This window comes from Amblyomma americanum, chromosome 6 (assembly GCF_052857255.1).
Source record: "Amblyomma americanum isolate KBUSLIRL-KWMA chromosome 6, ASM5285725v1, whole genome shotgun sequence".
NCBI classification, from domain to species: Eukaryota; Metazoa; Arthropoda; class Arachnida; order Ixodida; family Ixodidae; genus Amblyomma; species Amblyomma americanum.
Window position 1 is genome coordinate 107,671,189 of NC_135502.1, and position 21,431 is coordinate 107,692,619.

The 21,431-nt window shown below is 51.8% G+C and overlaps 1 protein-coding gene across 4 annotated transcripts in view; it reads right to left on the reverse strand.

Annotated features, from left to right (window-relative positions):
• The window catches only part of LOC144093952 (uncharacterized), an 80,658-nt gene that overhangs the window by 34,664 nt on the left and 24,563 nt on the right, over positions 1 to 21,431 (reverse strand). For 2 of the 4 annotated variants that reach the window (XM_077627723.1, XM_077627725.1), the window contains 3 exons: positions 19,828 to 19,911; positions 11,005 to 18,147; positions 67 to 9,096 (listed from right to left, as the gene is read on the reverse strand). In XM_077627723.1, the coding sequence (XP_077483849.1) occupies positions 67 to 9,096; positions 11,005 to 18,147; positions 19,828 to 19,855 (16,201 nt within the window). In that variant the 5' untranslated portion in view covers positions 19,856 to 19,911. The remainder of the gene's footprint in view (positions 1 to 66; positions 9,097 to 11,004; positions 18,148 to 19,827; positions 19,912 to 21,431) is intronic. The other 2 variants (XM_077627724.1, XM_077627727.1) reach the window with 2 other exon arrangements.

A 21,431-nucleotide genomic window follows, 5' to 3' on the forward strand; every position in this document is an offset into this window, starting at 1 on the left:
AGTTAGTTAATGCATCAGCGAAATGGTTAACATATCCGAAGCACTGGTCCGGAGTTTTCAACTTACCTACAGTCTCGGTGACGACCCTTGAGTTGGTCTCCAGAACAGTTGTATACAGAGTCTGATCGCCTAGCGTGTACGGCACTGTGAAGGTAGTTGTGGTGAAGTACGTTAGCATCACAGTCTGGGAAGGCTCGATCAAGTCGTGATCTTCTACACCATAGGTAGGCGATGTGGTCAGTGTCACGGGCGTCGATGCCGTAATCACAACCTCTCTGTAGCTTGTCTGCAGGCCAAATATTACCGGAACAGACGTAGTCGTAGTGAATGTCTCGTAGATAACAGACGGAGTTGCTCGAATCAAGTCCGTTGGCTTGAGCCTCTTGCTTACTTTCACGGTGAATGGATTTTTCGTGGGCCTAGTAACCCCGGCAGCGTTCGTCCGTGTTACTACGTAGAAGCGCGGCTTTGTCGTAATTTCGAAACGAGACGGCCTCACAAACCTCGTGTTCAGGGAATTTGTTCTGGCCAGTTTGTCACCTGGGATGGGTCTTCGAAGCGTCACCTTGAGCCTTTTCTTGCCCCTGTGGCTCTCTTCGTCCTCTGGGGTTGTCAATGGGAATATGGCTGAGGACAGAAGCGGCTCGTCTCCGGTCACCACAGAACTCGGGTTTGGCGATGTGATAAAGTAAGAGCTAAACGGCTCGTATACGTGGCTTGACAAGTCTGGCGCTGCACTTGAAGCGAATGAATCCTCAGCGTGTTTTACGACAGGTTTGATGCGCACTCTCACGCCTGGAGCTGCCTGGAACACACCTGACTTCAGACCGCCCGCCGGCCTCACGCGTGTTGTGACTACCCTAAGCTTTGCCCTTGGGGCGTTCGTTGATTCGTCCACAGGAAACAGGATCACTGGCGTTGCATGAATATTATTCGTCGGCTGAACGTCACCGTGAGCGATAGAGTATGACGGCTGCAGAGCGTCAGCAAGCAGAGAAGATCGTTCTTGATTAGAGATGAAATCAATCTTGTTGTCCACGGTGTCTGTTGCAAATGTGGGATAATACGACGCCGTCGGCGCAATGTCCTCATGTACTCGCCCGATGTCGGCGTCCACAATTTTGTCAAATTTAATGACCGTCCGCATCCCGAGGTTAACTTCTGTCGTCGTTCCTTCAACGTTCCTTGAGCCAAGGTGGACAGTGGTCACGTCAAGCCCGAGAGGCAAAAGTCCGTTTCTTATCTTTGTCTGCGCGATAGGAGGCTGGAACGGACTGTTGTCATTTGCGATACTAGAAGATATCTCAGATCGAACAGAATTTTTCGTTTCTGTTCCATCGAACAGCGTATAATAATAGGTATACAGAGTATAGAAAGTCTTCTGTGCGTTAAAAAGGTCAGTTAGTTGAACTGTGCTCGTTTCTTCTACTGGGGCACTGTGGTGAGGAGACTGCGGCTCTTGTATATGCGCAAGGACCGGCGATTCAGTGCTGAACGTGGCAGCCGTCTGGGCAGTTGGGGTAGGGTGTATAACTTTATAGATATCGCTGTTAAATATCTGCAGGCGGGACTCAAGATTCACAATAGTTGTTGCCGCTCCTTTAGTTCTAGACCCCAAGTTAACCGTGGAGACGCCGTCGGGTGCCGTAGTGAAACCACCGTGATTCTGAATGACGTTCACTATATTAGAATCTAATGTTTCAGTCGCAACCGACGAAAGAACTGCTTCCCTGCTGTTGTAGACAGTGTCTGTGCCATGAAGGAAGGTGGTTAAGTACGTGAACGTCGTGTAGTAAGTAAGCGGCACAGTTGCTCCTATTTCCAATGACGCGGTAGGACTAGCGTTTTCTTGGCTCGGGGACAACACATGGCTGGAAACAAGCGGAGGAACGTCGACGTTCTTAGGCACCAGTTCGTTTGCGTTGTTTACGTTGTTTGCTGGTCCACGTGCTTGTAGGCTGTTGGCGGACGGCCTCCTGTTCAAAACTACTTTCCGTCTTTGACCACCCTTACCTTCGCCCGGTTTCTTCACACGAATTATTCTTCTGAACTGGTGCGAACTGGGCGTCGTGTCTTCGACCAGGTCAGCTGAGTTTTCTTGATTCTGTCCGACTGCGGGAGCCGAAGGCTGTTCTAACGTAGGTTCCGTTGACACAGGCGGTGGAGGTGGTGGCGGCTCGGGAAACCTGGACGCCGGAGAAAAGTACTGGTCTGATGCCGGGGCAAAGTACTGCTGGGACACGGGGTTCAATACTTCCTGCGACACTGGGGCAAAGTAGTCTTGCGAAGCTGGCGCGAAATACTCCAGGGACTGCTGTGAAGAGCCCAAAACCCTGTTGAAATCTATCGAGTCGGCCGAAACGAAGACGTGTGTTGGTTCGATATTGACAGAACTCAGCTGAAGCGCGGGTGTAGACACGATAGGGCGCGTTTTCCGCACGAGAGACGTCTTCCTTTCGCCATGGTGATTTGATTTCGTGGGACGAATTCTTCTGAACACCGTTCGGCGCGAGTTTCGTGTTGGGGACACAGGTGGTGGCGGAGGAGGAGGAGGCGCAACTTCTTCAGGCAAGTTGTTGAGGTTGGGCGCCGGTTGTGGAACGGGAGGTTGCTCGGCTACGGGAACAAAATTCTGCACCGGCTGGAGCTGCGGGTAATGATCGTGCTGTTCGGGCACGCGAGGCGAGTACGGCTCTGCTTGCGCGAACTGCTGCGGCACGGCGGGCGAGTACTGATAAGGAACGTTTGGACTGAATCCTGGAAACGACTGCTGATTGACGCCAGTGGCAAAATGATCATAAGGGACACCATGTCCCAAACCAGCCTGTTGCGTTACCTCGGCGGGAACCCTGAGAACGTCGTGAGGCTGCTGCTGCTGAGGCTGGGGTGGAGCGACGGGAACAACATTGTGATGGGGACCAAAGTGGTTAAAGCCGCCGTCGTCCTGGTTGAAAGCGGTATCCACCTGGGGTCGGAAGTCCTCATATCTGGTCGGTGCACCTGCCGGGGAGAACGTCCGAGTTACCGTGACGCGGCGGACCTTCTTTGAACCATCACCGAGGGATCCTTCACCATGAGGGGCAGGCCTGAGAACCTTGATCCGTCTCACTTTGCCTTGGGGTAGAGCGGAAGTTTCCAGTCCCGAAAGAGCAACCGCATCCGCCGTAATCTCGTGATTAAGTGGAGATGCCAGAGGGTCAGTAAGAGTAGCCACAACCTCCGGTGCCGGAAAAGAATATCCACCACCCACGAAAGAAGACGACAGGAAATTGTCCAAAGAGGGGGAAGGAAGAATGTGTTGAGAAGAGAAAGCAGGCAGAGGGGTTTCAAGAAGATTACCTGGACTGAAGGCTTGATGGTCGTCGCCAAAATGAAAAGCGGAGCTTGGCTCTTGCACTGGGTTTAGGTCCACGTGGTCTTGCACAATGTGAGGTGGCCTTCTCCGAATGAAGCCACCGTGGGGGCCTCTGAATTCGTTTGGCGAAGTGCCGTCCAGGATCGCCCTGTTCCTGTGCACAGGTCTTCGAAACACTCGGCCACGACGCACTCCGCTGCGCACTCCGCCATCAATGGGTTCGTCATGACTTACGGCTGAGGGATCAAACCCAGCTTGATGAGTGCCACTGTTATCGACGAGCGCTTCTGGCGTGGAGAGATGTAGCGGCTGGACACGCGTAGCACGAACACGATTTCTTCCACGTATGCGCGTGAAGTCTGCAGCGGGTCTCACGCCTTCATCTTCTGGTTCTTCAAACTGCTGCAACTTCCGAGAGATGAACTTCCTGCCGATACCGTACTTGTCTTCATCAGATCTGATATCGGGTCCAGCAGTGAGCTTCTTTTCAGCCTTCCACTTCTTCGCAGAGCCACCCTTCGTCGGCTTGGGCAGAACTGGTATGTCGGTGGCAGGTTGCTCGTAAACCTCGGTGAGCGGCCCCATGGAAATGGTAGTCACCGCGTCTGCCTCTGAAATGCTTTCAGAAGCAACGTTCCCCGGGCTCCGAGACTGTGCCAATGACCAGGACGACGCACGGTCGAGCGAGGGCTCGATGCCGGAGCTGAAAAGTGGAACCTCTTCCGAACGGTCACCTCCGGACACTTCGTCCTGTCTGGACCCGTCGACGGCGACTCCTATGAACGCTGTGGAAGCCAAAGTAGAAAATTGAGAAGCCTTGTCCGGAACGCTTCTCGCTACTTTAGTGTGAAAGAAATGCTGAGGCTGTTGGTAAAATGGTACAGTGACAGTGGTAACTACAGGAATGACGTCCCCCTGGTCCCCAGTGACATACAACGTCAGCATTGTTGTTATCTGCGGCACCGCAAAATAGGGCTGCGGTATGAAAGGAGCCGCTGTTGGAATTTGGGGAACAGGGACGGACGCAGTCTTCGTCACTGTTGACTCAGAAAATTTTGTTGTAGTTACGGTGCTAAGAACCGTCCTTCCACGAAGAACAATGGGCAACACTGTCGACGTCACAATTGTTTCCGTTGTTACGTACGAAGAGGTGAGTAGGCTAAAATCTTGGTTAGGAATCTGCGGGTAAAAGGGGACCGGAAAGCCAGGGGGGTTCGTGGCTGGAGTGGTTGGAATCACCTCTGGGGTTATGGTACTGTACAAGGTTGTAAGTTGGGTTAAGACTGTCGTCTCGGTTATTGTGTCAGTACGGGTGCTGAACCCTATTTTTATGGGAAGAAGCCTAAACTGCTGCAAGTCGCTGGTGGTAATGAGCACTTCTGTGAATGTCGTGTAAGGGCCGTTCGCGTCGCTCCTGGAATTGAGGATCGTCTTTGTCCTGCCTGAATCGTCCACAGCTGTTGAGTACAGCGTGGGCTGAATGACGCTAGAAGCGAGGGCGGTCGTCGTTAATGTTGCGTATGAAGTCTTGAAACCGTGGTAAATAGGAAGAGTCTTGACAGTCGTTATCACTGAAGTGACAGTAATTGCGGGCTTTGTTGATGGGCGGCCTGTTGAAGTAAGGGAAGTCCTGCGAGCCCTGGGGTTGTAAGAGGACCGCCTTCTGTTCCCGCGGAGCCTGGCGAAAGGTAGATTTGGGGACTCTTCCTCGTCTTTTACAGTGTTGAATGAAGATTTCAGGCTTGGTGTTCTTGCTCGGCTGGGATTGCGGCGGCCTTTCGCAAGTGGGTTTTGTCGTCCGCGATGCCTCGAATTTGAATGGGCGTCTTCGTTGGACTCTTCTTCATCTGTGTGCTGCTGAGGTCTCACGAATGGTCTTACCCCGGAATTCACTCTTCCTCGAACGTTAGGGGGGCCTCTTGAAGGTTGTTTGAGGCGACCTCGGCCACGCGGGTTTCGCTCTGCTGCATAGTCGGTGTCTTCATCGTAATCAGAATACTCTTCCTCTGACTTCGGCCTGCTCGGAGAAATGCCATGGGTCTTCTCCACGGCTGAAGGCCTCGTTCTTGTGAAGGGAGCCCTAGCAGGTGGCGGTTTGCCAGCCAGTGGTCTCGCAGAGCCTCTACGACGTCCCAGGTGCAACTGTGGTGTCGCTGCAGAACTGTGAACAGCTTCCTCGGCTTCGATCTCCTCTTCCTCTGGCTTTTCTTCTTTTAGGGGACGCCTTCCATTCAGTCTTTGTCGTCCGTGGGGTCTTCGTATTTGAAGCGTGAAGGCTGGCTTGTTGACTGCTGCCCTTGACGGCACGACAAATGAAGCGCGGTCTCTTCTGAAAGGTCTGATGTTCACTCCGGAAGGAGGCGATGGCTGCTCGTTTCTGCTAGCTTGTGATTTTGATCGCGCCGAAATTTGCTCGTAGTCATCGTCGTGATAAAGGTCGTACTCTTCGTCTTCTGCCTGGTGCTTGATTTGGTGAGTTGTCTGTGGCTGGCGAGGCCCTCTCGTATAGCCAGCTCGTGTAGGTCGATGCCTCTTAGACGACCGTGGTTCGGGTGTCTCAATTTGCTTCTCTTCGTATTCGTTGTAATCTTCATCTTCTTCGTCCAGAAACTCGTTTTTGCCATAGTCTTCGGGTTCTTCTTCGTCCCTGAAGTCGCCCGATCCGCGGTTAATAGGCCGCTTAGCCCCATTAGGGCGCCTTCTCGTTGGAAAAATTGGCCTTATGCGTGTTGTCACTGTTTCTTGAACTTCAGACGACCGCTTTTCAAGAATTTCGTTTGTTTGACTTGACTCGGTGACTGCGGCCGTTTCCAGCGGTGTCTCAGTCTCTAATGATGTGCTGTCAGGTATTTCCGTAATTACAGGTGTTGGCTCTGAGAGGAATGATATCACTTCATCTGTGCTGATTGAAGAGGTCAACACTGATTCCTCTATTGTCGGCACTATTGCTCTGTCATCGAGGGACGAATCAATGCGTAGCACAGTAGTGAGACCGATTTCGTCAAGTATGTTGTCCGTGGTCGTATCTAATTCTACTATGTTTACACTGTTTTTCGTCGAAGAGGAACTAGACAAATCTAGCGTGCTTATGGTTTCTACACTAGGTGACGGAGTCAGTATAACAGTGAAGTCCTTGAGAGAACCGGTGGCGGGGAGGACGACCGACGACTGCAGCACGATTACGGACGATTGTTTTGCGACAGTGGTTGTGGTTTTCCAGTCGGGACTCGAAATTGGAAACGATGACAGTGTAATCCAGCTGGACTGATCGCTTATTGTGAGTGTCGGAGCGCTCGAAGAGGCAAGGGCTGATAACGAACTGTAGAAGCTAGACAGAAGGTCTATAGACTCAGACTTGCTTGTTGTAGGCTCAGGATACTTGGTTGTTGTGGTCCTTGCCAAGTGAGCGTAAAAGCCATTGATGAAAGTTCCGTAAATATCCGTTGTATACTCGGTTACGAATCCATTGTTAATGTCGGACCGCACAGATCGAGAAACGATCCCAGTCTTCAGCGTCTCTGCAGTTGAAGTGGGGGCCACTGTGCGAGATATTACGCTGGACGTGCTTCTGGCGACGTGGGCGTAGAAGCCGTTAATGTACGTCCCGTACACATTGGTCGTGTGAAGCGTCGTTGCCCCGTTCCTAATTTCTGTGCTGACCTCGCTTGAAACGAGCGTTTCCGAGTTAGCTGTCGTTGCTGGGGCCTGCGTCTTTTGCAGCCCAGCAGGCTGCAACACGCTGGACGTCTTCCGCGCAATGTGAGCGTAGAACCCGTTGATGTAAGTTCCGTGTATTTCGGTCGTATGGAGGGTCGTCCTTCCATTTTGCACCTCTGTGCTCACAACTGATGAAACGAGCCCCGTTTTCTGCGTGTCCGTCTTCTCTGGCTCCTTGTTAGTCGTTGTGGGTGCAATAATCCTACGCGTCGACCTTCCAAATTGAGCGTAGGCATCTCCAATGTAAGTGCCGTAAACTTCAGACACATGCAGCGTGGTGGATCCACCGTGGACTTCGCTGCTCAAAACACTGGACGAAAGCAGCCCCGTCTTCTGAACAAAAGCAGCTTGCGTGCTGGTGGGCTTGATAGTCTCGGTTCGTGTCGAAGTCTTAGCGATCTGCGCGTACAAGCTGCCCACACTAGTGCCATGAATCTCCGTCGTGTAGTACGTGACCACGCTTCCGTGCGTCACGCTCTGGACAGTGGACGAGATTACACCTATCAGCTTAGCTGCTGTCGTCGAGTGGCCGACGTTGGCCCCAGTTTTGCTCGGTGCAGTCTCGCTTAGGACGCGAGAAGTTGTACGTGCCACCTGGGCGTACAAGTCGCCAACAAACGTTCCATAAATATTAGTGACCACTTCTGTCGAAGTGCCCCCGTTGACTACTACGTTCGTTCGCGCCGAGAGCAGCCCTGTCGTGTAGCTTTTTGTCTTCGTCTGCTGAGCCGCGACACTTGTGCGAGTGGGAGTCTGGGTGCTGGTCGGCTGCACAAAACTGTTTTTGGTCGGTTTGAGCACCTCCGACGCTGTAGACGCTACGTGGGCGTAAAACCCATTCACAAACGTGCCGTAGATCTGCGTCTTCCAAAGTGTCGTCGTCGCGTCGTGGATTTCTGTGTTGACTAGCGAAGAGATGAGGCCCGTTTTGTACTGCTGGTTCTTCGTAATACTAGACGCTGACTTAGAGGCTTGAGGTTTAATCACAGTAGACGTCGTCTGAGCGACATGGGCGTACATGCCTCGGATGTACGTGCCATAAATATTAGTCGTGTAGGCAGTGGTGGTGCTGTCGTGAATGACCGTGTTGGCAATGGAAGATATCAGGCCCGTCGGGTGCGCCTGTGAGGGAGACGACGCGGACTCCTGCCTCGGCGGGACGCGTGAGCTGTGCTGGTCAGAGAACACCCGTACAGCCGTGGAGACCACTTGTGCATAGGCGCCGTTGATGAAGGTGCCGTAGACTTCCGTCGCGTACACCGTTGTGGCTCCGTCCCGTACAGCCCTTGCTTCGACAGACTGAATGAGCCCCACGGGATGGTCCCTGGCTTTCGCAGCGGAGCTTCCCTCTGTTCCCGCAGAACGCGCCACTAGTCCAGGTTTGTGCCGGTTAGCCGAAGCTGCTTCTTCGTCTGTCACGACGAACTGGTCCGGCAGCGGGAATTCGTTCTCTTTGCTGCTGAGGGAGAGCAGCTTTCTCGGCTGCGGCCTCCGCCTGTGGCTCAGCTCTAGCGAATCTTCGGCAGCCACGACGTTGCCTTCGGCCTTGCCTACGTCCCTACTTCGCTTGCGTGCGGGAACCTCGGCCGTCGTTCGCGTGGGCAGAACGACGTCAGTGAACACGTTAGTTATGACTTCAAGCCTCGTCGAGACGCTTGGCTTGCCATCGCTCAGGACGGTGGTGAAGTGCGAGAAGGTTGTGTAGAAAGTCTGGGGAGAAGGCGTCGCCAGCAGAGAAGGTCTGGCCGTTCTGCGCAGCCCCTCGTAATCTTTCTCATTTCGCCGTGCCTCCCGGTAGTAGACGGACGGTTTCAGATAGACAGGGGGCTCAGACAGAGCTTGCTGTGGAGGTGTTTGCGGATGCAGGGAAAGTCGTGTGTCGGACAGGGAGACAGAGGAGGCCGACGACTTTGGCAGAAACCGCTGAGGTGGGAGCCTCGAGCCTTTTAGTGAGTTTGCGTTATGGCGCAAGTGCGCGAAAGAAGTCGATGTGGCGTCCCTTAAGGGGCTTCTTGGGAACCTACCTGAAAAATCATGACAACCTCGCGTCAAACGAGCTTCGAAGCGCGCACTTACGGCTTCTTTAAATATAAACTCAAGCGTTTCCTCCGCGAGAAGCAAACACAAGGAAATAGAAGGCCGGGGAAGCAGAAGCGTACTGCGGCGCAAGCAACATGCGTACACGGAAGAACTCCTATTAATGAGTCAATCTGACTTCCTAAAGCAGTAAGAGTAGTTAGTCAAAGGATTTTAGATATACATTCTATGTTACGCCGTTTGGTACGGTAAAGCTGTTACACTATGTAAATAAACAAACTTTCATGAGCTTCTAGGTGAGTTAATCCTGACAGTAAGCATCATGATTAGTTTCTACGAGTAAAACACTACATCAGTCATGTAAGAGCTACTTCAAATACGTATCTACGACAGTCTATGTTATAACACTCTGTGCTGCTACAACACGACAGCAAAGCGGCAGTGCGAATTGCAGCAGAGCGCAAGCGTATTTTCATGCTGCAAGCCATGCCAGCAGCCGAAATACGCCGAGCGCGGAAGCTGTCCATTTGGGAGTTAGAGCAAGCCAATTAGCGCCGGTCACTCGTGAAGAGGCTCGGGCAAGGCGGGTCTGCCAGCCGTGCGCGAAGTGCAAGCGCGGTCCGTTGCAAGCGGAACGGCCGAGGCACCAGCTATTTGGAAGAGGCCTCCCTGAGAGCAGTGTTTCTTCTACCGCAACATTGGTTGCAAATCGGTCTCTTATGTCTGCCCTGCCCTTTCTCCTTAGTTTGAAAAAAAAAAAGGAAAAAAAGAAATTGATCTGTGTGCACGCTGGATCTGGTTCAAAGCTGACGCCCGTCGGAGAGAGAGCGGGCGAAAAAAAAGGTGGGGGAAGGGGGAACAGCGCGAGGGAGAAGGGGTGGAAGGAGGGGTCGGGGAGTGGTTTCTGGCGATAACGGCCGCAGGTTTCGCGACCTCCGGTCGGCTCTCTAGACTGACATCTTGGATCTTCGTAGTCTCTATCTTGCCGACGACGAATGAGGGGGGCGTCCTTCATTGCGTTGCGTCAGCGAGACACTGCGTAGAGAGTTCCCGCGCAAGCGTCCATCCGTCGAGTTCTCTGACCCACTCCAAAGAACGCTCCCGGAGACGGCTGCTCGTCGAGAGGGCTCGCTCATACACGGTGCTGCTTGCAGTTAGGAGGGTCCACTGTTCGAGAGGGAAGTCCGAGCTTCTTTCCGCCGGAATGAGCAGAAAGGAAAGGGCAAGTAGGGAAGGGGCACTCGAAGCTCACTCCGTTTGTTCAAGCCCTATGGTTGTGCGATTGTGTTCTCTCTCGCTCGCTCTCTCTGTCTTTTTGTTTGTTTCTGTCGTACTGCATCCGAGTTAATCTCGCTGTTGTTAGGGGGTCGTTGATTGTGCGACAGTGTCCCATTGTTCTTCGTCGGATTGTACACAGCCTTCAGATTACACTCGCCTTACGGCTAAAGAACGTGACAGTTACAGCGACGATCGTCGCCCCAGGGAAAGTAATATACACGTTTGCCGTGCTTTCCCATTAGAGACACTAGTCCAAATGTCAGCATGCACAACATTACGCGCTTAGGGTTGAAAACGCACACATGGGTTACAAGCGTAAACAGTCAAAGACACTACCAACCAAGAAAAAATAGACAGTAACACTCTAAACCGGTTAGCATTAGTAAAACACACTAAAGCGTCAAAGAGAGGCCTCCCCAAAAGGTAACCAGACGGACGATAACGACACGCCACACCGGTAGGCGCGATAAACACGTCCAACAGTTAAACGCCACAGGTTCGAGGTGCTGCGTGCGATTAGCAAGCTAAAAGAGGAAGCGGCTGAGCGGAGTTTTCCAAGGGTGGGTTTAGTGTTTTAGTAGATTAAGTGAGAGGGAGCGTAAAGTAACTGTGTTTACCATGACTCAGCATCTTTCTGCCGGGCCGAGCTTGGGGAGCATTAACGTCATCGGAGAGCCCTCTTTGGGCTCGGGGGCGAAGCACTCGGGACACACTTTCTCCGCGTCCTCCACCCAGTTCGTACTCGGCTTGCGCCGACCCTGTGCCGTCAGTGTCGTGCGCGGCAGTGGCCGTCAGAAGGGAGCGCCGGCGTCTGGATGGTTCTATCTTCTGGAAGACTGGAAGCTGCTCTTGAACTCGCTCTTGTGCGTAGTCGGTCGTGGCCAGGACCTGGGCTTGCTGGTAGTCCTGCTTGCTGGGCTCTGGCGCTACAAGTGCCCTAGTCGGCAGCACAAGGCCCGAGACGATGTCCGTGTATGTTTCGTAGCGGGTCTGGATGACAGGCTTCCCTGCTTCGAGGATGGTGGTGAAGTGGGTGTAGGTGGTGTAGTAAGTGGTGGGCGTAGCGTGTATCTGTGGCCCTGGCGCCAGCGTGCGAGTGATCGCTGCTGTCTGGTGGTGCGGACCAGCATCGTCCGAGCGTGCCTCCACGAAGCCCGCCGGGCAAGTGCGGCAGAGGGCGCCCAGCACCGTGTTCGTCACCGTTTCCTTTCTCGTGTTTACGATGGCTGAGCCGTCAACGTATCGGGTTGTGAAATAGGTGTACGTTGTGTGGTATGTTCTGTACGGTCCCGCCTCCGCAGGTCTGATTCGTGCTCCGACATCTTGAGGAGTGTGCTGGGTCAAAGTTACGGTGGCAACGTTGGTGAGGGTTTCGTATCGAGTGTTTACCACAGGTCGGCCGTCTATGTAGCGTGTGGTGTAATAAGTGTAAGTAGTGTAGGCCGTATGATGAGGCTCGTAACCAGGTTGAGTTGGGTAAATAGGCCTATAGACTTGCGTTGGTCGTATCCGGTCTTGCTCGGTTACTGTAACAGTTACATAGTCTGTTACCGTCTCGTAGCGCGTCGCGACACTCGGTCGTCCTCGAATGAGCCTTGTCGTGAAGTAAGTGTACGTCGTGTAGACCGTATCTGTGACGGGCGTGGGTCGGATGATCACAGGTCGATAGGCGCCCGTGGGTTGAATCGCGCGACCGGCTACTGCGTCGTCTCTTGCAGTAATCGTAACGTAATTTGTTAACGTCTCGTACCTGGAGAGTACAGTTGGCCTTCCGTGGATCACGCTAGTCGTAAAGTAGGTATAAGTGGTGTAAATTGTATCAACCGCTGTTGCCGGCCGATGAGGGACGACTTGCTGAACCACGGTTGGTCTTGACCTCTGGTGTATAGGTTCTTCAGTGACTGTGACGGTGACGTAATTCGTGACGGTATCATAGCGCGTAGATGTCACCGGTCGACCTGCGACGAGGACAGTCGTGTAGTAGGTGTGAGTAGTATACTGCGGTTGCTGTCGACAGTGGCGGCAACCGGGAACGGCAACGATCTGTGAAGGCCTGTGTTCGTATACCGTTTGTCCCGGTGTGACGGTCACGTAATTCGTGAGAGTGACATAGCGCGTTGAAGTCACTGGCCTTCCGTGGACGAACTCGGTGATATAGTCCGTATGTGTGACATAAGCGGTCTTGATGTCTGATCTGCACCGGATGCACCCTGCGACGCCTTGGTGCGACGGATAGACTTGTACATTCTCGGTGCGATGGATCTGGTCATGGAAAATTGTTCGTGTGGGCACAATCCGCTGAGTGGGATAATGAACTGAAGAAATGACTTGAAGATTGCTGGCAACCGATGTGCGTCCATCCGGCTTTAGGTATGTGGTGAAGTACGTGAATGTCGTGTAGTAGGTGACAGGCGTCGCGTATATTTCATCTCCTCTTGCCTCCGCGACGTCGAGATCGTGTTGCTTTACCTCCCGTTTGTTTCTCACAACGATCAAAGGTGCACCCAACGCGCTGGCAATATGTGCACCTGATGGTGGTGGAGGCCTTGGTCGACTTCTCAAAAGTGGGGTCCTGAGCCTGAACTTAAACGGTGCAGTCGGGGATTTTGAAGAGGCCTTGTGAAAGCTCGATTCAAGCTTGGCTGTCAAAGAAGGGCTCAACGGGGTGGTAGCAGTTTGCTGAACGCTAGAACCAGAGAAGGCCTGAGATTCAACTTCAGACTGAGGCTCAGTGGAAGCGCTGCTAGAACCTTTGGAACTTAGGTCTTCTGTTGAGATGCTTGACGTCGCTGGCGGTTCTGAGTCGGTGTCGTCAACCTGGAGGCCGGCTGGCAGCGTGGCCGCAGTAGCAGCAGTAGGACCCACGACATTCGAGACAACTTCCGTCCTACTTGACAACACTGAGCTGCCGTCTGTGTAGAACGTGGTGTAATAAGTGTACGTAGTGTAGTGGGTCACCGGGACGTTCCGAAGAAGCTCACGCAGGTCAAGGCCTTCAGGAAGCGAGCTAAGCAACGGAGGCGTCTCTTCCGTCGTTAACGTGTCTGTTGGCTGGACCTCCAAAGAGACGCTGGTTGGTGTAACGCCCGTTATTATGTCGTGAGGCGTCATTGTCACATAGTTTGTCACGATCTCCTCTCTGCTGGTTACAGTCGGACTTCCGTCAGTCTCAAATGTGGTGAAGTACGTGTAAGTGGTGTAGTAGGTGCGCACGATGGTACTGCTCTCAAGATCCCGTTGCGTTTCTTCGAGGCGAGGAGTCTCTGCCGGCTCTGACACCGTATTTGTAACGGTCTCTTCTCGGCTCGATATCACTGGCGCACCGTCTTCGTAGAAGGTCGTATAATACGTGAAAGTGGTGAACATGGAATCCATATCACTCGTCGGGGTAGCTTGAATGGCCGGTTCTGTGGCTTCTGCAGACGGTGATGTGAAAGAGCCATCGATAGTTTTCACTATGGCTGACGTCCTGGATATAAAGGACACCCGGGGTGTTCCGTCGCGGTAAACTGTAACAGGTGACAGAATCGTAGTGTAGGTTGTTGTAATAGATGGCAGCGGCGTGGACTCATGCGCATGCGTTTTCGGGTACTTTGTGATTATGTTCGTTTTTACGCTTTCTCGGCTTTTCACCGACTTCGTACCTCCTCTGTTGACTGTTGTGAAATACGTGTACGTAGTGTAGTACGTAGAAACGACAGGAGTAGTGATGAGTTCGGTTGTACTTGGCTGGGAAACAGTCTTCACCTTTGACACGACCTGCGTTCTGTTTCGAATCGTAGTGCTTCCTCCGCGAACAAACGTCGTGTAGTAGGTGTACGTTGTATAAACCGTCGACAGCAAATCCGTCTTCGTCGGCTGGATCGAAACACTTGAGTCTGTCGCTGTAGCACTGTCGTGTCCACGCACAGTATTCGAAACAATCTCTTCCCGGCTGGTAACGGTCGAAGTTCCATCTTTAAGAAGCGTCGTGAAATAGGTGTACGTGGTATAGTACGTTGTGACAGGGACCATGGGCGTTGGGGCAACGTTCGTGAGGCTGCCGTGCTCCTGGCCAGCTGAATCAGTTGAGGAGCCGTAAACTACGCTGGAAACCGTCTCCAAACTGCTCGTTACACTCGAAGTGCCATCCTTGAACAGCGTAGTAAGGTATGTGTAGGTCGTGAAGTAGGTTGTAGGTGCTCCTTCTGAGGACAAAGGCGGCGTTGCTTTCGTCGAGCTGGTAACATCAGGCACAATACCTTCACTCGGCTCCTCTATATGTGCGTGTGCACTGCTTGCTGCATCGGAATGGTGAGTAGATATTTCGTGATCCGTCTGAGTGACGGCTGAATTTCTTACAGCAGTTGGAGAAATCTCCACGCTGTTGTCATCTTGTTCAGAAGGAGCAAGCAGATCAGACATGGTCTTCTCGCTGACCGCAACGAGTGTTGAGCCGTCAGACGTGTAGGTGCTGTGGTAGGTATAGGTGGTCATCAGTGTCGCTGTCTGCGAAGGATCGAGCGGAAGCATTGACTTCTCGGGTGCGATGGTCTCGAAGCCACGTTTCCGAGCTTCTTCGTATTCCTCACTGTTTTGAAACACTTGAGACGTTGTAACTTCTCTGCTATTCACTGTGCTACCACTGGGTCCCGGGATAGTTGAATAGTACGTGAATGTAGAGTAGTGAGTAATAGGGTATGATGTGACCGTCGTTGCTTGCTGTTGTGAAGGCGCCACGCTGTCAATGATCCTTCCTTGCAGCGTTGATTGAGTCTGATCGTCTCCAAGCTGGGAAGGTAGATCGTGACCGGGCAGCACAAAACCGTCAGTTAGAAGTCTCACTTCTTCGGTGTGGACAAGGTCATCCTCAAACTGCTTTGCAGGGTCAGCTCCAGGCAATATAAAGCCCATGGTAATGATCTTCGGCTTCTCTTCTTCGGTGTTCGTCGATGAGGTCTGCTGGTCATAGTCGTATTCTTTAGCACTATCTTGCACGCTGGGGAGGATGAACCCGTCCGTCAAAACTGCGACCTCGGACGTAGACGACGGTGACACATAAGACGGCTCGATTGATGGAACTAGAGTAGAAACGTGCAGGCCATCGGATAAGTCCACTACTGACGGCTGATCTCGACCAGGCAGTGCCGTTTCATAGCTCTCTTCTATTACCCGTGACTGGTTTATGAGCGGGACAGCGAAGTTAGACGTGATGCTATACACGTCCAAGGAATCATGAGCTCCTTCTGCACTTTCAGCAGGGGGCGACTCTTCCGTTACCGGAGCAGGCGTCTCTGTGTCTTCTTGAATGTCCTGTTCGGTCACGGCTCGATCAGACACTCCCTCAATCTGGATGTCGCTAGGAAGCACAAGGCCTGGCGCTGGTGGCGGAGCCTTTGGCGTTGTAACCTGCTCCATCTGTTCTGTCTTTGATTGCGTGTAAAATATGCTGGATGTGCTCTGAATTACGTGGGCGTACCTTCCGCTAATCACAGTGCCAATGATAAGTGTTGTCCATTCAGTAGTCATGTCCCCATTGATATCTGTGCCTGTTATGGAGCTGACCAAACCAGTCTTGTATGTTTTCTTTCTTTTCGGCTTAGGCGTTGAGAGCGATGGTCGAGTAGGAGTTACTGGATATTTCTCTGTTTTTGTTCCTTCAATCATAGATACCATAACTGTTTCTGACGGGTGAAGAGAGCTGCTCTCTTTTGGCGGTCCGAAGATTGGTGACGCCACAGGGTGCTCCTTTGACTGCGGAGGTGCGTACGACGACAAGAAATTAGGCGTTTCAAGGTCCTCGGGGCTGAAGCTTGAAGAAGGCATTAGATTTTCAAGAACGTGGCTGTCATACAGGTAGTCTTCCGAGCTTTCCGGAATGTTCATGTCGGGCTCTGGAGCGAAAGAGTGAAAATCTTTCCCTGACTCGTCGTCATTGTATTTCGGCACGCGAGAATTGACTAGCATTGGGATTGTAGATGTGTACATTGTACTCTGCATTTCTACGCCACCTTTAAATGTAGAAGTTAGCATAGACAATTTAGAGACGAACTCTCTGGTTGCCGTTCCGTAGAGACTATCCTTTCGCTTCGTTGAGGAAGAAGTGGTCTGTGGCTTTCGTGTGGGTATATTGAATGGGTTGTATATATCCTCGTCGTGAGGGCGCCTAGTCTTCCCAAAGTCAAGTGCAGTCCCTGTGGCCGCCGGTTGAAATACGACTTCCGTGCCAGATATAGTCGTCGTAAAGTCTACGAAACCAAACAGCGTCACTCTGGTCTTTTTAGAGGATGTGCTTTCGTCTTCATGCTGTCCGCGTCTGTAAGGTCCATTTAAGGCGTCTGTAGCAAATATATCACCGACATCATCAGCGAAGTCATCATGATGTGTATGCGAACCGACAGTTTTCGTTGGCCTGATGTCCTTCAGCGGCGTAGGCGTCAGCAATTCATGTCTGAGAGCTTCTAAGTTAATGTGGTCCAGAGGAGGCCTCATCCTCACCATAACCACGGGTTCTTCTTGTGTTGGCGGAAGGTCATAGTCATGGTCAACGTCTTCTAGAAATTCGTCCGCTGTCCTGGACGCTCCTGAAACCGGCGAAGTAGTGTAAAGGCCCAGGTGCTGAGGCAGGAAGAACTTGTCTGTTATTATTGTTGCTCCGTCCATGGCGGCGGCCCTTCGGCCAGTAGCTGTTGGCTCAAACTTCTTCCCATGCCGGTAGAGTGTCGGCGTGGGTTTTCTGTGAGATGAAGAACTGCTTCTTTCTCGGTGGTTCTCAGTGGGCATGGCGCTTAGAGTCACGTGCATAGTACTTGATGTCGACATCTGGGATCCCGTCATTCCTTCTATTGTTATGGGTTCGGAGCCTTCGATCAACATGCCTGTCATGGCTTCACCCCCCTGTGCGTTGCCCGAGCCGAAAAGGAGGTAATCTGAACGGGGTACTTCTGTCGGGGAGATGGAATGAACAGTCTGGGAAGGCAGCAGGACTCCGATCTTGTGCGAAATGTCCAGGACAACGCCCTTCTGGTTGCCTGGCCGGATGTCGAATTCTTCCGACATTGTGGCCGCATCTGGAAGCGAAGGCGTAGCAACGACGGGCAACTGTCTATTGCCAAAGAAGAACATGTATGTCTTGGCGTCGTGGCCCTCTGTATTGACGTAGGTTCCAGTGAAAACCTTGTACGTTACGTGTTCGGAGCCTGTTCCCTGCACAAGCAGACCTTCAGTGCCTGTGACAGTTATCACTGGCACCGCGCTGTCTCTCTCTTCGCTCAGCTCTGATATCTGGCCGCTCTTGATGTTGAGGCCTACGACGGTGGTTGACTTTGCGCCTGGCACTGCGCTCAACAGGGAAGCCTGGGTTGTCTTGGTCGGCTGAATCTCGGTCGTCACTGTCGAGGACAGCTCATTAACGGCTGTCTGAAATACTTTTCCCGAACTGAGAGAGCCAAAGCTCTGCACGCCGTGCGTCGTCTGCGGCCGCTGTCTCCTGCCCTGGTGATGGGCGGAGTCGTCGACTTCGTTCAGGGACGGCGCAAGCTCGAGTACTGTGGAATGGGTGGACAAGATCTGAGTGTACGTGCCCTCGACGTACTCTCGCCGTATTTCGGTCGTGTGCAGTGTGGTTTGTTCGCCGTTGACCTCGGTGCGAGTGAGAGTGGCCAGGGCACCCGTGGGCTCGATCAGAGCCACGCTCACTTCTGCCGCTTCTGCCTGGTGGTCCAGTCCCACGGTGTATGTCATTAGGCCCGAGTGTCGCGCACTCCTCCTCCGTTCAGAGTCTGGCCAGACAAACAGCACAGCACTAGTCAGTGCCACCGCGACCTTCTCTGCCGACAGAGTCGAGCACGCGCGGCACGTTCGTGAAAAAGGAACCCGTTCCGACAACTGAGCGCCGTACGCGACCATCTCATAACTATCTCAGCGGCGGCAACAAATACTGCTTTCTACGCTGGCTATGCTACTAGGAACGTGCTCTCGGCAAGGAAGATCACTTGGTAAAACTTTAAGCGCTGTGCGGTTGCTCTTACTTTATGTACTGCATGTCTAGGATGCATCGTATTACTCATAAAATCATGTTTATTGCAGAATGACTGGAGAAAAAAAGACGCATCCATGTATGCCTAATAAAGTAATGTAGCCGTGCTAGGTCGGGGTTCTCAGTAGTGCGCAGTCTCTCTCACGAAGCCAATATGACAAGAACATATATTTAATTTGTCTTTTTATCACAGTACTGAAGCGGAGCTCCCCAAACCGCCCGCTCAATCAATTCTAATTAATCTGGCTCATTTTAGTGCAAAACGCAGTCCTGACAACGTTACCATTACTGCAATGAAAAGAGACTAGCTTGAGAGCCTACATTCGTTCCATTCTTGAGTTCGACGCTGTCCGCCGGGAAACCGGGCCAATTTCTCGAACCTTATATCTACAACAGCATTCTCCTTAGTCATGACTGCAAGACATTGATGGCTTGGCTACAGGCTATTCAAATTCCATATCCCGGCTCTTCCAGCCCTTTCTTGAAAGCAAAATCATTTTATTGATTTTCTAAGGGAGTTCAATGAAGCTGTATCCAGGGCAGAAAGCGAAACCTAAGACCAAGGTGCGTGGCGTCAATGTTCCCTCGTTCAGCCATATACCACTGAAAAGGAAAGGCTGCTTGAACGAGTTTGGGTTGCGTCTCCGCGTGGAGTTGCCGTCGAAGACGGGTGGAACGGGGCAGTCATTGGGTTAATGTCAGGGGCGCACACAATGTGACCATGGTAGTGTTACGGCGGTTAATTTCGGGGACGTTGGTTCAGTGGCCACGGGGGGTGAATGGGGGGAACGGCGTACAAGGCACACATGCCGAATCTGTTTCCTTGGGGCAAAAGGGTGACCGTTAATGCACTCCGATCGATCGACGGGGGGACCTTCCCGCTACCACGCAGACCGCAGCAAACCCTCAAGCAAACGCGGATGGCATAGAGTCAATTGAAGAGGAGAAATACGAGACAACAAAGAAGCGCATAGCACTTGAACGACGCCACGGTTCGAATTCAATCTCTTCACAAACATTTGTGAGTGGCTACCTTGAATGCCAGCACTTGAAACGTTTAAACTACAATGCCTGCGAGGGCCGCCGCAACGAACGGCTGCTTAATTGGAGATATGCTGACGTCATTTATTCCAGATGAACTTTTCACTGCGCTTAACAGTAAAGAACTCCACTGTTTTCAGTGTTGCCGCTTTTTCAGGTGCCCACAAAGGGGGCAGTCGAACAAGTACTTCAAGGTGCAAGAGTATTGCCGCTCTTGTTTATTTTCCCTTTCTCCTCTCCTATTGCTCAAGAGTAGCACGAACGGTGTCTTCACCTCTTTTTATGCCCTCTCTTTCATTCTCCCTTCAGTTCCCCCCGTTTTAAGGCGCTTGGAAACTGGACACGGCGAAACAAAGCGGCACATGAATGAGAGCCCACGTACCTGAACGCCGGCGCCGCTCGACGGCCATGAGGTCCTGCAAGGAGCTGTCGCTGGGGCACTTGTAGGCCTTGCCTTTCTCTTCGTCTGCCAACCAAAACAGCGAGTGCGAGCGAGGGTGTGACTACACGTGCCTCTGACATTTGGTTCTGCGTTGGTCGCGAGTACGCCGGGGCCCGCTTCAAACTCTCGTGTAAACATAGTCCCGAACGTTGTCCCCTTTTCCCCACGCAATAGTCGTGGGTCCCTCCTTTGAGGGACAGATTTATTCGCTCATCTCTGCTAATACATTGCACCAGTTCACTTCTTTGCGAAACAACTATTTATGAGGTATTGTTCTCAACTTTACGCGTACATGGTTTTGTTAGGCCAATTAAGCCTCTAAAGCGCACTTTTTTATTTTATAAAATCTGCCAAAATGTTCATTTAGTACTCGTGCTGCCATATGTCAGCAAATGAAAATAAAACGCTTTCGAGGAGCCCTACTCGCCGTAAACCAAACACACAGTCAGTGAAAACACCCGACCATCTGGACTCGTCAAGAGCTAGAAATGGCAGTCGGCTTATGACGAGCCAGATTCGCCCAAGTCATTAAGAGAAAGAAACATCGTAACTTCCTCTTAAAAGAGCAAGAAAACGATGTTCGGGCCCCCTAAGTTGCTGAGCATCTAAATGCGCGAGAAATTAAAAGAATACTTAAAAGGTGCGACACTTAAACTTCGCTGTGGCTAGGCGACATGACACTACAGTCACCAAGAGCTTTCAGTATGTAAATTGCCTCCCAATTCCATTGCCCTGCAATCTTTACTTCCGTATTTTCCTTTCATGTTGCTGTACCTGCATAATTGATACGCGATTCATTATACCGTTGAATTTTGTCCCTTAAGACAGGACGTCATCCAAGAGTAATTTCAGCACCTTGAAGCCTTCAGTGAGTTTTTTTTTTTTTTCATGACGCCCTTTTCCCAAAGCTAAATCAAAAAAGGACTCCTAGCAATGGGGTGGTGATTGCTGTGACGAGAACAGTGGTCCTAAGCAGGTATTAGTGGTAAAACTGTGCCTAGGTCTATTCGAACGAAAATGGATTGGGCAGTTTTTTTTTTACTACTTGTTTTTTGGCACTGTATTGGGCAGTGCGCTTTGCAGCTTATTATTCTTCAAGCAGCACCCATTTCCTGAAGTGCTTTAATGACTAAACTATTCATCTTTTCTACATCTGTTCTCTTGTTAGCCACAACTGAACAACGCCAAATTCGAAAATTCTCCTGTGTGAGAAGGGGATTACTGCCATCATGAACAACTTCGTCGAGCCTATTCGCATATTGAAACCGTTTTGTTTAAGGAGTAGGGGTAATATATATAGTGTTCGATTCCGCACGGCGGTGAGCCAATTTATTTTGCCTCCCGTGATTTCTCATTCTTAATCCTTATTCCTGCTCATGACAGTTGTGCATTTCACTTCTTCAATAAAATGCAGTTATTTATAGCGAGCACCGCGGATTCTAAGTGCTAGAAGCTTGCAACTCCTTTACACCTGCACGGGTTATACGTACAGAAAGGATATTGAACTAAGACTTACAGTGGCAAATGGTACAAATAAGTCGCGC